General features: G+C 46.4%; 1 protein-coding gene across 3 annotated transcripts in view; it reads left to right on the plus strand.

Moving 5' to 3' along the window:
- Nucleotides 1–12,399, plus strand: part of ELP1 (elongator acetyltransferase complex subunit 1) — a 2,667,893-nt gene that overhangs the window by 1,490,410 nt on the left and 1,165,084 nt on the right. For all 3 annotated transcript variants that reach the window (XM_069630608.1, XM_069630606.1, XM_069630607.1), the window contains exon 19: nt 2,730–2,845. In XM_069630608.1, coding sequence (XP_069486709.1) covers nt 2,730–2,845 — 116 coding nt within the window. The remainder of the gene's footprint in view (nt 1–2,729; nt 2,846–12,399) is intronic.

Raw genomic sequence — 12,399 nt, forward strand, 5'->3', positions numbered from 1 at the left:
TGAAGTTTCTGTCGTGGAAAACAGCGTTTCTTGTGGCCATCACCTCCGCACGACGGGTGGGAGAGATCCAGGCCCTTTCCTGCAAGGCCCCGTACTTGACTTTTCATGACACGAGGGTAGTGCTCAGGACGCACCCCTCCTTCATGCCCAAGGTACCGTCGGACTTCCATCTCAACGAACCCTTGGTGTTGCCTGTGTTCTTCCCGTCGCCTTCGTCGCCGGCTGAGAGGACTTTGCACTCGCTGGATGTGGCTAGAGCGCTGAAGTTCTACGTGGACCGCACAAAGTGTTTTCGGAAGACGTCACAACTCTTTGTGAACTTTGGACCTGTCAATCAGGGGAAGGCTCTCTCGAAGGCTTCCATTTCCAGATGGCTCTCCGGCTGTATCATGTACTGTCATCGGTTGGCAAACCGACCGCTGCCTGGCCGTCCGAGAGCCCATTCCACCAGAGCGATCGCAGCTACCACGGCGTTCCTTTCTGGTGTGCCCCTGCTGGACATATGTAGGGCTGCTACGTGGAGGTCGACGCACACCTTCACGAAATTCTACTGCGTCGATCGGGATTCCAGGGAGGAGTCCAGGGTCGGCCAAGCAGTGCTGCGCAACCTGTTCGCCTGAGGTGAGCCTGGTGAGGAGGTAAGATGCTTAATGTTGAGTTTGATGTAATGCTTAATGTTGAGCCTTTGCCACCTCCCGTGGTTGTGCATGTGTGTACTGCTATGTATTCTTTATTCATGAGCATGTGAATCCATGCCAGACCCCATGCTGGAGAAGGAACAAGTTACTTACCTGTAACTGTTGTTCTCCAGCATGGGTCTGGCATGGATTCACATGCGAACCCTCCCGCCTACCCCTCTGCGGCTCTTCACTTGGTCATACTGCCACTTCACGTGCTTCCAAATCTGAAGATGGCTGCCAGAGGCGGTGCTTAGGTAGAGGGCAGTCATTGGCTGTGGTCAGTATGACGCAGAGACCAGTGATTGGTTACTACTACGAAAGACAGATCAGAAACGAAACTGATACTGGTTTTTTCTTTACCGAGGATTCCCAGCCTGACGACGGGGAATATTCATGAGCATGTGAATCCATGCCAGACCCATGCTGGAGAACAACAGTTACAGGTAAGTAACTTGTTCCTTACTAATCACTACACAGACCTGACTCCCATCACACTTCCCCACACGGATAAAAGGCAGAGCACCAAAGCACACTTTGACCGAGGAAAAGCACACAAGGAAGCCGCAGTTCCAAGATGGTGATTTAACACACAGAGAAAGGTGGGGAGACCTGAGAGGGATTGCCAGGAGGAAAGTGCCCTCGACCTCTATAAACTGTTACTTTCACGAGCTTTGGAGAGTGAGAAGCCTAAGACCGGGAACTGATGCTGACCTGTCCTACAGTGTGCCTCAAAGGTATCCGGCGCTCCCGTGTTGATAACCCAGGTAGGGAGGAGCGATTGCAAATGTGATACTGTGCTTGGCTCCTGCAAGAAAGCCGCGCCAATAAAAGCAGCACAGCCGGTGAGTCGGAGAAACCGATACAAAATCTGCTCGTGTTTGAACCAAGGTTGCTACCGGCAAGATTGTATGAAGAAATCCACAAAGAACACAGTTTGAAGCGCATGTGATCAGAGGTGAGAACAAGTGGGAAGTGAATATACTTTGAAAGGCAAAATAAGATACCTACCTTGTACAGACTAGTCCGTTGCCACGTGGACGCTCTTTCAAAAGACTCTGTTAGGTTTCCAACTGAATGGTAACTATATCTTAAAAAGGAACTTCATATCGAAGTGGTCCTGCAACGGGTCAAGCTAAACCCTGTGCACATTTGAAAGTCTTCTATAAATGTAGAGTACTGCAATTGACCTGAGCCCGGCTGAGGGAGACTAATTGGATACAAAGAATGGATCTAAGCCCAGCTGAGGGGGATCCGGCATGAACCGTGAGTCACTCGAGAAGGAATGAAGGGATCTGAGCCAGACTGAGGGGGATCCAGGCAGTGACACCCAAAACATTTCATTATAAGAAAATAACTTTTTATTTTTATTTTGTACATCAGGCCCTCCGAATCAAGAGACTTTGATGGAAAAAAGACTTGAGCACAGAAGGCCGCGATACTGGAATTGGAACTGTATCCTCGTGTTAAGAAAGCCAGAGTATATGCTTGGCTCGAGTGAACTGCCTTGCCCCGTGGGGAAGGGAGGCCAATGGCCCGAACATCATGATTTATCATTTTGTGAACACTTCTTTCTTTTTCATGAACATTCCCCCACACTATTGGTAAATTAGCAGTAAGGATTGGCAATCATTTATTTTTTAGTATAGGTCCTTTTATTTTTGACAAGACGCCACTAGGACTACATTCTTTATTATTTGATGGTAGTAGCTTGCTCCCATTTTGGATTGATTTAGATGGGCGTTTATCACACCCCTTTGTTCAATAAACCTCCTTGAACTGTGGTCACTTGTGTCTGTCTTACTTCGATACCATGCCTTCCTTACCTTAGATAATTCTCACTTTTAGCCTGAAGAAAAGTTTGATAACTCATACTTTACTAGGTTGAGATATTCTAACCTTGTTCTCCTGCCCCGGACTGCTGCACTGCAGACGTGATGTATTGAGCACCTCGAGCTTTGACTCATTGATTTTGGGTGCAATGGTGGGACAAGTGTCTGAGTGGACTAGTTTTCTGTTTCTAATATTTGTCTTGTGATACTGTTTTTTCAGCACTCCAAGGTCTTTTAAGCGACACCTCTGTCGCCAACGATGAGACCCTGCGCAAAGTAGAACGAGGATCCAGAATTGTATCTGTCGTGCCTCAAGACACTAAGGTCATCTTGCAGGTCTGTTTTCCTTGTGCCTTCATTTCACTAGTGACCTACATTTTATTTGTAGCTATTTCCAGATGCTGTTTCTTTGGACTACATAGTTAACTTTTCTTTTAGCTGAAAATGTAAATATCTTTGCAAAAATTGTCTGTGTCGTTTTCAGAAAAATCACAGTAAAAGGAAAAATGAAAGCATATTTGAACCTACTCCAAACCGCATCAGTATTTGTGAACATTTTTTGGGCTGGAAACGCTTTTTATTCAAAAAGACGTGCATTTCCTCCATTTCTTGTAGGCTTTTAGTGTGTATTTCTTTACTTAGATCTGTAATGCTTGTCTCAGTCAAGGAGCAGGTTGCATTTACTGTGCATCCTTTTGAACATGTTACGTACTACTACCTTTTTCTGAAAATCTGTCAGTAAAGCATGTGCCCTTGTCAGGCTGGCCTTTTGTGCTTGACCTAGCTGTCCTTTTTAGTTTTCAGGGTGAAACTTCATTAACTTACTCCTATGTGACTTAGGGCTTCTTGCTCTAGCTTCTCAAGTAAGTGGCAGAGTAGGAATAAATAAGAGCTAAAGATCGAGCGATAGAAGAATGTGGAAGAGATAGTTTGATACTATAAAATGGGATTGTCAAAGTACCTAACCTTATATAACATACCTTTTTTTTGTGCTTACCACTATAATGAATTTCTCTGTGTGGTGGTGAACTGCTTTTTTAAATCACCAGAATGTTTTCTTTCAAAGGGATACTTCCTACCACAGTTTCTATTTGTACATTTTCTCAAGGCTAGGACTGGTCCACAAAACACATTTCCTGCCTCCAGGGAGCATCCCTCAGATCAAAACCACCATTTCAGCCACAACACCAATGATGCACTCAGAAAAGGGATGTGTTTGATGGGCGTTTATTTCAGAAGCTCGTAGCTCTCTTTAGACTTGCATGCTTTGCATTGGCTGCCATCTAGTGTTTGGTGCAGAGTATTACAGTTTGTTTACTCAGAAAGTAAAAGGATTTTGACATGGGTGCTGTCACACCATCACTCCCTCGGGTGTACCCATAAAGCACCGAACGTCGACATATTTTTTTCTTGCTTAGGTGTGTCCGCATGGGTGCTGCTAGAGACTCCACATTTGAAAAGGGTGGCTCTGTTTTCTGAGATCCAGTACCTTCTTCGATAACGACACCAACACTACTACTGTAGATCACAGGATTTTGGCGTGGGGGCAAGGACTACACTGCTCCAGCAGCACTTGGAGCACAGAAAGTAAAGGGAAAAACTGATCATAGTTGAGAATACTTCCATACCATTGCTCTGACTTTTTCTATGGCCCCTAACAGACTTTTCTTTCAGAGTGATAGATCTCTGTGCAATGTGAAGGCATCATGAAGCAAGACACAGACAACAGATTCAAAGTTAAAAATAGAATACTTTATTAACTCAAATTTCATGATGGTGGAAGGCCTAACTTGCCCTATGCTAAGGTGGGCTTTCCCTACCTGAATGAAACTAATTCAGGTATCTTCCTTCTCGAGCTCTTCGCTCATCTGCCTCCAACTCCCTCGGGGTCAGTCGCTTCTCCAAGCAACGAGTTGGTGGCAGATCACTCTCTTCGGCAGGGGCCTCTCTCTGGAACAGCCTTCCTGCCTCCCTGAAACTTGAGGATAACCATCTCCGGTTCCGGAAACACCTCAGAACCTTCCTCCTTGCTTCTGCTTTCTCTCCTCCCTTCCCTTGCTGAATTCCTGACTGAAATTGCACTGGTTACCTGGCCACCCTTTTCTGATCTCTGGCCCTGGCCCCGTCAATTGCCCACCTGCACTGCCTCCCTGGCAACCCTTGCACTTGGGGACCGTTTTTCTGTATCCCTTCAGTCCCCCTACCAGCACTTATGTCTGCACTTCCTTGCACTTGCCACTAACTGGCTGTTTATTTGTCTTTTTTAAATCTTATTTATTCCACTTTCCCATGTAGTGCACTTTCCCCTCTCCCTTCCCCCGTGCACTTTTCCTTTCCCCCCTTCCCATGCACTTGCACGATCTGAATGACACCTGGCCTAGTAGGATCGTTGTCTGTCCTCCCTTGTCCCCCCCCGTGCCTCATCACGCCTTGAAACACTTGTGTATAGGCGCGTTATAATTGCCAAATCATATACAGGAAAGTCTGGGTGAAAGAGTTCAATTTAGAAGTGTCTCTGTGTCCAAAACCTATGCCTTCCCTCACAACTAAAGCTAAATAACATGTAGGGATATCAATAATAAAAGAACTAGTGATTAATACTAAGTTCTGAGCTTCTTCCAGCTCTTAGCTTCCTTTTCAGCTCCCCTTCCCAAGATCAGGAAAGTTCCACAAAAGTCTCAAAATGTACTTTCTCATGTTCAAAGTAATACATTTCCACACAACCCTCGGGGTTCCCTTCCCCAAGTTCCAAGCAACTCAGTTCAAAAAGGGCCTTGAGGCATCGTTCTCAAGACAATACTTGCAGCTCCTCAAGTCTCAGGGTTCCCTTCCCCAAGACTTTAACTTAAACCTTTTGAAAAGACTAAAACAAGTACAAGTGGCTAACACATCTCAAGGTCAACCTGGCCCTCCTTCTGAATTGCATCACCAGTTCACTTGCATTGTTTCTCCTTGGTATATTTCTCAATGTCTTTGGTTCTCACAATTCAGGGATCACTGGTCTAGGTGCAGTTGTCAGACCACACGCTACACCCACCACAGGTCACAGAGCCAGGATCCCTAGGCTCTTCAGCCCAAAGATGTCCTTCTATACTTGTCCCTGTGTACAGAGTCACGTTCCCTTAGTTTTTCTTTGTTGGCCTCTTGATTTTATGTGCTATGTTTACAATCCTCTGGCTTCTCCTGGTGAGTCTCTTGGCTCTGCCATAACGTGTCACACACCTCTTGCCAGTCTTTGGCCTTACCACACTGCATTTACTCAGAAAGTTCACTTTGTGGTGGTCTTGTTCATCTCCCACCTTTCTATGGAACTCTTGCACACTTGCACTCTTTTCCATAGGTTGCTTTCACATGGGCACTTTCGCTTTGAGTGTCCTCTACGATTTGGTTTGCCCATACATAAAGTTTTACTTACTTCCGAATTCAATAAGATTAATTGCAAGGTTTCATTGCGTTCGGCATTCAATAAGCATTCAATGTGCTGAATTTCAAGTTTCCCTTTTAGTTCGCTATTGTAAGGAAGGCATGGTATCAATAGTAAGACAGACACAAGTGACCACAGTTCAAGGTGTTTATTGAATTTCAAAAAGGGTATGATAAACGCCTATCAAATCCTAAATCTACAATTGGGCGCAAGCTACGGCCATCAAATAATAATAATGCAATCCTATTGGTGTCTTGTCAAAATAAAAGGGCCTATACTAAAAATCCTATTGCCAGTGCTTACCTCTAAATGCAAATAGTGTAGGAAATACTGTTATGAAAAGAAAGAAGTGTTCAAAATGATATGTCATGTCGTTGGCCCCCCTTCCCCACATTTTCAGCACGGGACAAGGCGATTCACTGGAACGTAGCACACTTAGGCTTCTTCAGCACGAGGACACAGTTCAATTACCAGCATCAGGGCCTTCTGTGCCCAAGTCTCTTTACTTATCAAAGTCTCTTGATTCAGAGGGCCTGATGTACAAAAAGAAACAAAAAGTTTTTCCTCTCACAAGTAATCAATTCAGCTGATTCCCTCTTCACCCTGGATCCCCCTCTTCCAGGCTCAGATCCCCCTTTACAATGTTCAGAGAATGTTCTTTCTTGGGTGACTCAATGTTCACAACGGATCCTGCTCAGCCGGGCTCAGAGCCATTTCTCTTACACGATTAGTCTCCATCAGCCGGGCTTGGACAAATTTCAGTTTGTATGAACTATCGAAGACTTTTGAATGTGCACAGGGTTTAGCTTGACCCATTGCAGGACTACTTCGATATTATAAATCCTTTTCACATTTGCCAACCAGTTGGATACCTAACAGAGACCTTCGAATGAGCACCAACGTGGCGCCGGGCCACTCTATTTAAGGTATCTTTTTTGGCTTCAAAAGTTCAGTCACTCCTCTGTTATTCAATTATATTTGCGCCGCTTGTCACATACAATACACACACTGTTCTCTTTAGATTTCTTCAAACAATGTTGCCACTTGCAAACTTGGTTCTAACACAGGCAGGTCTGGTATTAGTCTCCCTGACTCATCGGCTGTGCTGACTTTACTGGCACTGCTTTGTTGTAGGAGCCAAGGACAGTACCACGGCGGCAAACGCTCCTCCCCGCCTTGGTTATCGGCACGGGAGAGCCCCAGGTACCTCCGACACACAATGCAGGTTTCTTCATTTCTTCAGCTTTAATTCCAGGTCTTAGGTTTCTTAATTTCCAAGACTCATGAAAGTAACGGTCGAAAAAGCTGAAGGGAACTTCCCTCCTTGCAACCCTTTCTGTTCTCGCCGTCATTCTCCTCGTATTAAACTGCTATCTTGGAACTGCTGCTTCCTTGTGTGCTTTGCCTTGCTCAGAGTATGCTTTTGTACTCCGCCTTTTTTCTGTGTGGGGAAGTGTGATGACATTCAGGTGTGTGTAATGATTAGTAATTGCCTGACCATTGTATTGGGACATGGCAAGTATACAGCTCTGGTGTTAGTCCGTTTTTGCTCATGGTGAGCTGTCCGGAGAAAGCGTTTGAGAGTCAGGAAGGGGGTGTGGGGTTGAGTTCCTAAGTATCCTACCTGGTAGGATGGGGTAAAGGTGTTACAGGGAGGGAGATACCGCATCTCGCCATCCGGTGTCCCACTTCAATCCCGAAGACCCCTCATCCAGGTGATCCTCCTGCACTAGTCTACCCCAGGAACTGGATCCAAAAGCTATGGTCGTGCCCTGGGCACCTGGATGACTGATCCCCGGGAACTAGCGGGTGAGGCACCTTCAGGTTTCTCACACTACTCAATATACATTAATTATGGTTCATTTCAAGTTTCTATTCAGTTCGGTACTTCATTACCTATTTGCAGCCCGCTAGGAACACCCCGGCTGTCGAGTACCTTTCTCTGACACTCATCGGTCCCCAGCATTGTTCCACTGCTGCTCCCTCTGCTTCTTTTCAGCTCCGTAGGCCGGCAGCCTAGCTTCTGTAAGCCCTAGTCGCACACCAGGCTGTCTTGCACACACTGGTTGCTTCTCTGCCTTTGCCAGACGTGGACAGCGTCCTTCCTTCTGCTCGCTCGCAGGTCCTGCTCCTGGTTCCTTGACACAGATGTTCCCACACCTGTGACAGCCCAACAACCCAACTCGCCTTGGCCTTTACAGGTGCTCTGGGATGTTGGCCGGTGTCCTGGCTTCCTCTCACTTCCCTGGGTCTTATTTCCTCCCAGGTGATCCTAACCCAGAACACCACCGCCAAGGTCAGGATCAGGAAGTGTCTGCCTTTCACTGGCCATCTGGAAGGAGACTCTAGCAGTAGTTTAGTGAGGAAACCGTAGGATTCATCACAAAGACCCCTGCAGCCATTCAACAGATCATTGTTGGAACCAAGACCCCTATGACGAAGTGCAGCCTGCTGACGACGACCGCGCAGCAGATCAGCATTGTCTCCCTCGAAGTCTTGGTGAAGCCCTCCTCTGTCCTGATATCAAGAAGGCCTTTGTTGTTGCTTCGACCCCTGAACACCAAATTTCAATGCCTGCTTGAGAATCTCTCTTCTGAGCCTTTGGAAGTGACTCCGGACCAACTAGCGGTCTCTGCTGATCTACCTGGCTGCAACCATCGCCGTTCCAAGTGCATCTTTGGAACTTGCAAGATCTTCAACTTGTTCTACAAGAGACCTGCTCCTGCATTTTCAGCCTTCTAGTCCTAACCAAGGCCATGTTTATGTTTGTTTATTGTGTTTATATAGCGCTTTACGCCAAAGCGCTTTACATTATAACAAGAATACAATAACAGTAGAAGCAATTACAAAATATGAGTCAAACGAGTAATACAGCAACTAAAACAATTTGCCAGTGAAGATAAATGAGGGAAGCGGGGGCATAGAGGGGGCGGAAGTGGGGAACATGAAGTGGAATAAGCTGAAGGCGAGAGAGGAGGAGAGGGGATTTAAGAGGAAACGAAGCAGGGGGAGAGAGGTAAGAAGAAGAGGAGGATAAAAAAAAATGGGAGAGAGGGGACGGTGGAGGAGGATCAGAGAATCGGGGAGTGGAGTGTAGAAGAAGAGATTTTAAGGAGACATGAAAGGAGGAATAGGTGGGGATGGAACGGATAGAGAGAGGAAGGGAGTTCCAGTGGAGGGGGGGCAAGGAGCTGAAAGGAGTGAAAACGAGAGGAGGCACATGGGGATGGGGGAACATAGAGAAGGAAGAGATCTGCAGATCGGAGGGAACGGGAGGGAGTGTAGAATGAGATGAAAGAGGAGAGATATGGGGGAGCAAGATCATGAAGAGATTTAAAGACAAGACAGAAAAGGCACCATGTAGTGCCTTCTTTTGTTCATCCTTTGAAGATCGCCTGTCATTTCCTAATCATGGTGATTGCCATTGCAACCAGTCTTCTTCCCTCTCTGGAGTTATTCTGAGGTCGCCTGCGCCACAAAAGTCTTATTCATTTCATCCCAGGGGTATTCAGCTGGAAGGTGCCTGGAACCGAGATTCAAGCACCGCGTCTGACTGACACTAAATCACGGGTCCGAAACTGACCTCTGCACCCAGGACCCCTGGGTCTCCCTAGACCGAACAACGTACAGAAGAACATGTCCCCAACAGAATCCAGGTCCTCAGAAGTGGTCCCTGGTGAAATCAGAGTAAGGGGGGGTAAGTTAGCGCACCTGTTTCGTGCCAACCTATCCTCCATAGGATTACATGGGCGTAAAGTTCTGTCCCTATATGTCTCTTTACTGAAAAAGATTGGTGGTGATATTGTCAAGGATCCCCTCCTGGGCCTACACTTGTGTAATGGGATTGTGAGATCTAATTAAATGAAATGTCCTTAACTTGAGTCGCAACCACTGGCATTGTCCGATCACATAATAAACTTACCTGAAAAGTATGTCTTTTGGAACTGATGATTTTAGGACACTTTGCCCCAAACCATCTCAGGGCTGTACTTGTTAAGTAATGGAGAACTGTTTTAGTGTTGCAGTAATCACAGTAGATACACTTTAGAGCATTTTACTACTTACCTGTATTGTACTGGTTTTGAATCGTGCTTTTCTATCTTCTCACAAGAGGGAATTTATATATGTATTTTATAATAAGTGTGTAACAATATTTGCCTCGAGTTTTCATTGCTTGATGTGTGTTTTAAAGGCCTAATATATCATTGAACATATTTGCATTTTCTGTCTAACTGCAATTATTGTGTTGTTTTGTGTGGACTCATTGTAGCACTAGAGCACTCTCACACCCCTCCTAAGTCTAAGCCTTGCTGCTCTGCTACCTACCTTGACTGGGTTTGGCTAGACTTCAGTGTTTTTCCTGTTTGCCAAAATAGGTTGCCCGTCCCCCCTGTTAAGATGGATTTCTAAACTCTGACGTGGCGGGTGGAAGTGTAGGAGGCCACCCTAGTTTAGTGGAACAGGGGAACCTTCTGGACAAACCAGACCAATCTACGGTAGCTTGGCAGGCGATCAAGACTACGTCCCAGGAGGGGTGAGAGTGATCGGAAGCCCACAATGAGCACGCGTAGTAAAACTCCACAGATTATTCTTAGACAGATTTATATCAAAAATACATTGTAATAGGCCTTATGTTACATAGTGAAAAGCGTGTGTGGTAACTGTTTTATTATTACTGTGGTTCATTTGAGTTTAGTTATAACTACAAAATGTGTTTAGCCTAATGCTTATGAACGGGGAGAAAATAACCACAACCTGCAACAGAAAGGGTAAGTTCAACGCAGATATCGCATTAGGCAGTTCTTCAAAGTCAATCCCTATCTTATGCAGTCCAGCCCTAACAAATGAGGAGCCTTATGCTCAAAGTACAGCAGTGCGTTAACAACGTGCGGTCGTGCATAAAGCGAAAAGCGGATTCTCTTCAGGGAACTGTAGCTGTTCAGGAAGGGGGTTGAGGCAATGAAGGTTAAAGCCCTACTCCTTGAAGAGGCTCTGCCCTTGCAGATAGAGCGACATTGAGAGTTTGGGAATAGCTGGGGAGCGCAGGCTACCCCAGCTAAGGTTAGTATCTTTTCGGGGATTCTCGTGTGTAAAAACAGATGGATGTGCTAGGGGCCACCGGTAAGTTATGCAAGTACTCACCGACCCTCGACACAGTGCAGACCATACTTTGCCAGTCTAGTCCACTTATCTAGTGGGTTTCACCCCTGCAGTTATAGGACGCTCCAGCTCTCAGCGGCTGCGGGATGGGACGATCGTGCGTGGCGGGACAGTCACCTTTGCTCATCTCTCGAAGAAAGGAGAAGGATAGTTCTGGTGCAACACGTCTTAGGACGTTGTGGGACAAGTCTGCAGGCACTTACAGCGACAGTGAACACAGTGGGGTGACACAGGGACAGCAATTTCTCATGGCATGACGCACTCTACTAAATCGCAACCCAGAATAGCTGGGACGCGTTTTGGCTGGAGAGGGCCCAGGACCACAAGTAAGCCATGCTCAAAGTCTCGAATCTCAACTCGGGACGGCTGCGCTCCTGTACGATACCCTGGGTTCGAGCTGGCCAGTTTGCTGGATAGCCCAAGAACACTTTTGAAGAGGCTCTTTGTGAGGGTAAGCAGGCAGTGCCGAGAGTAGTTGGTCCCACTACTCCAAAGGCTCGAAGCGCCCTTGCAGGCCTTTCTTGGTACGATACAAAAGCAGGGTTCTTACAGGACAACAGTGAGGTCAGGATGCCAAACCTTCCAGCACATCTCCGGTGGTTCCCAGAGTCTGCTCTTTTGTTCAGGATACTTGGCAACTTGACATGGAATGGATGCAGAGCCCCTTCTCTTATCCAAGATTTGTTTCGTGCTCAAATCTAGGATAACCAATGGAAGATCTGCTCTCTTGCATTCACGCCAGGTGTGGGCCAATCATGGGCCACGGTTCAGGCCTACAAGACATACTGGCACCAGTAGTGTGGATTGGGACCAGACAGTCCCAACCCTCTTTCTGGGCACTAGCACACAAGTAAACTGCTGCCACCAGTTCATCCTAAGCAAACTTGTATAAACAGGAAGAAATCCTTAGAGGGTGGCTAGGGCCATCAAACAAAAGGACCCCAACGCGCAGTACTGTAATGTACTTGGCACATAGATAAAAGTTATATAGAAATGGCAACATAGTCGAAGACTAAGGGAAACATAGTTTCCCAGTACTGTCAGGCTAAAGGATGCGTCCCCATAACAAATGAGCGAAAGCCCAGAGGAGTGCAGCTGAAGGTGGTGCTCTACTGGAAAAAGTCAGGTTAGCTAAGCCAAACAAAAGCGAAGAATTTGGTGGATCCATAAATGGAGGGAAAATTGCACCTAAGGTAAATCTTTCCTAATACCCCACATCCCTAATGATTTTGAAAACATAAACGCTTCAGGCATGTGGAGGAAAGCTTTTGGCTGAATGTGCCATGGAGGCACAAGCTTCAGACCA

The sequence above is a fragment of the Ambystoma mexicanum genome, chromosome 6q (genome assembly GCF_040938575.1).
Source record: "Ambystoma mexicanum isolate Mex_15411 chromosome 6q, UKY_AmexF1_1, whole genome shotgun sequence".
NCBI classification, from domain to species: domain Eukaryota; kingdom Metazoa; phylum Chordata; class Amphibia; order Caudata; family Ambystomatidae; genus Ambystoma; species Ambystoma mexicanum.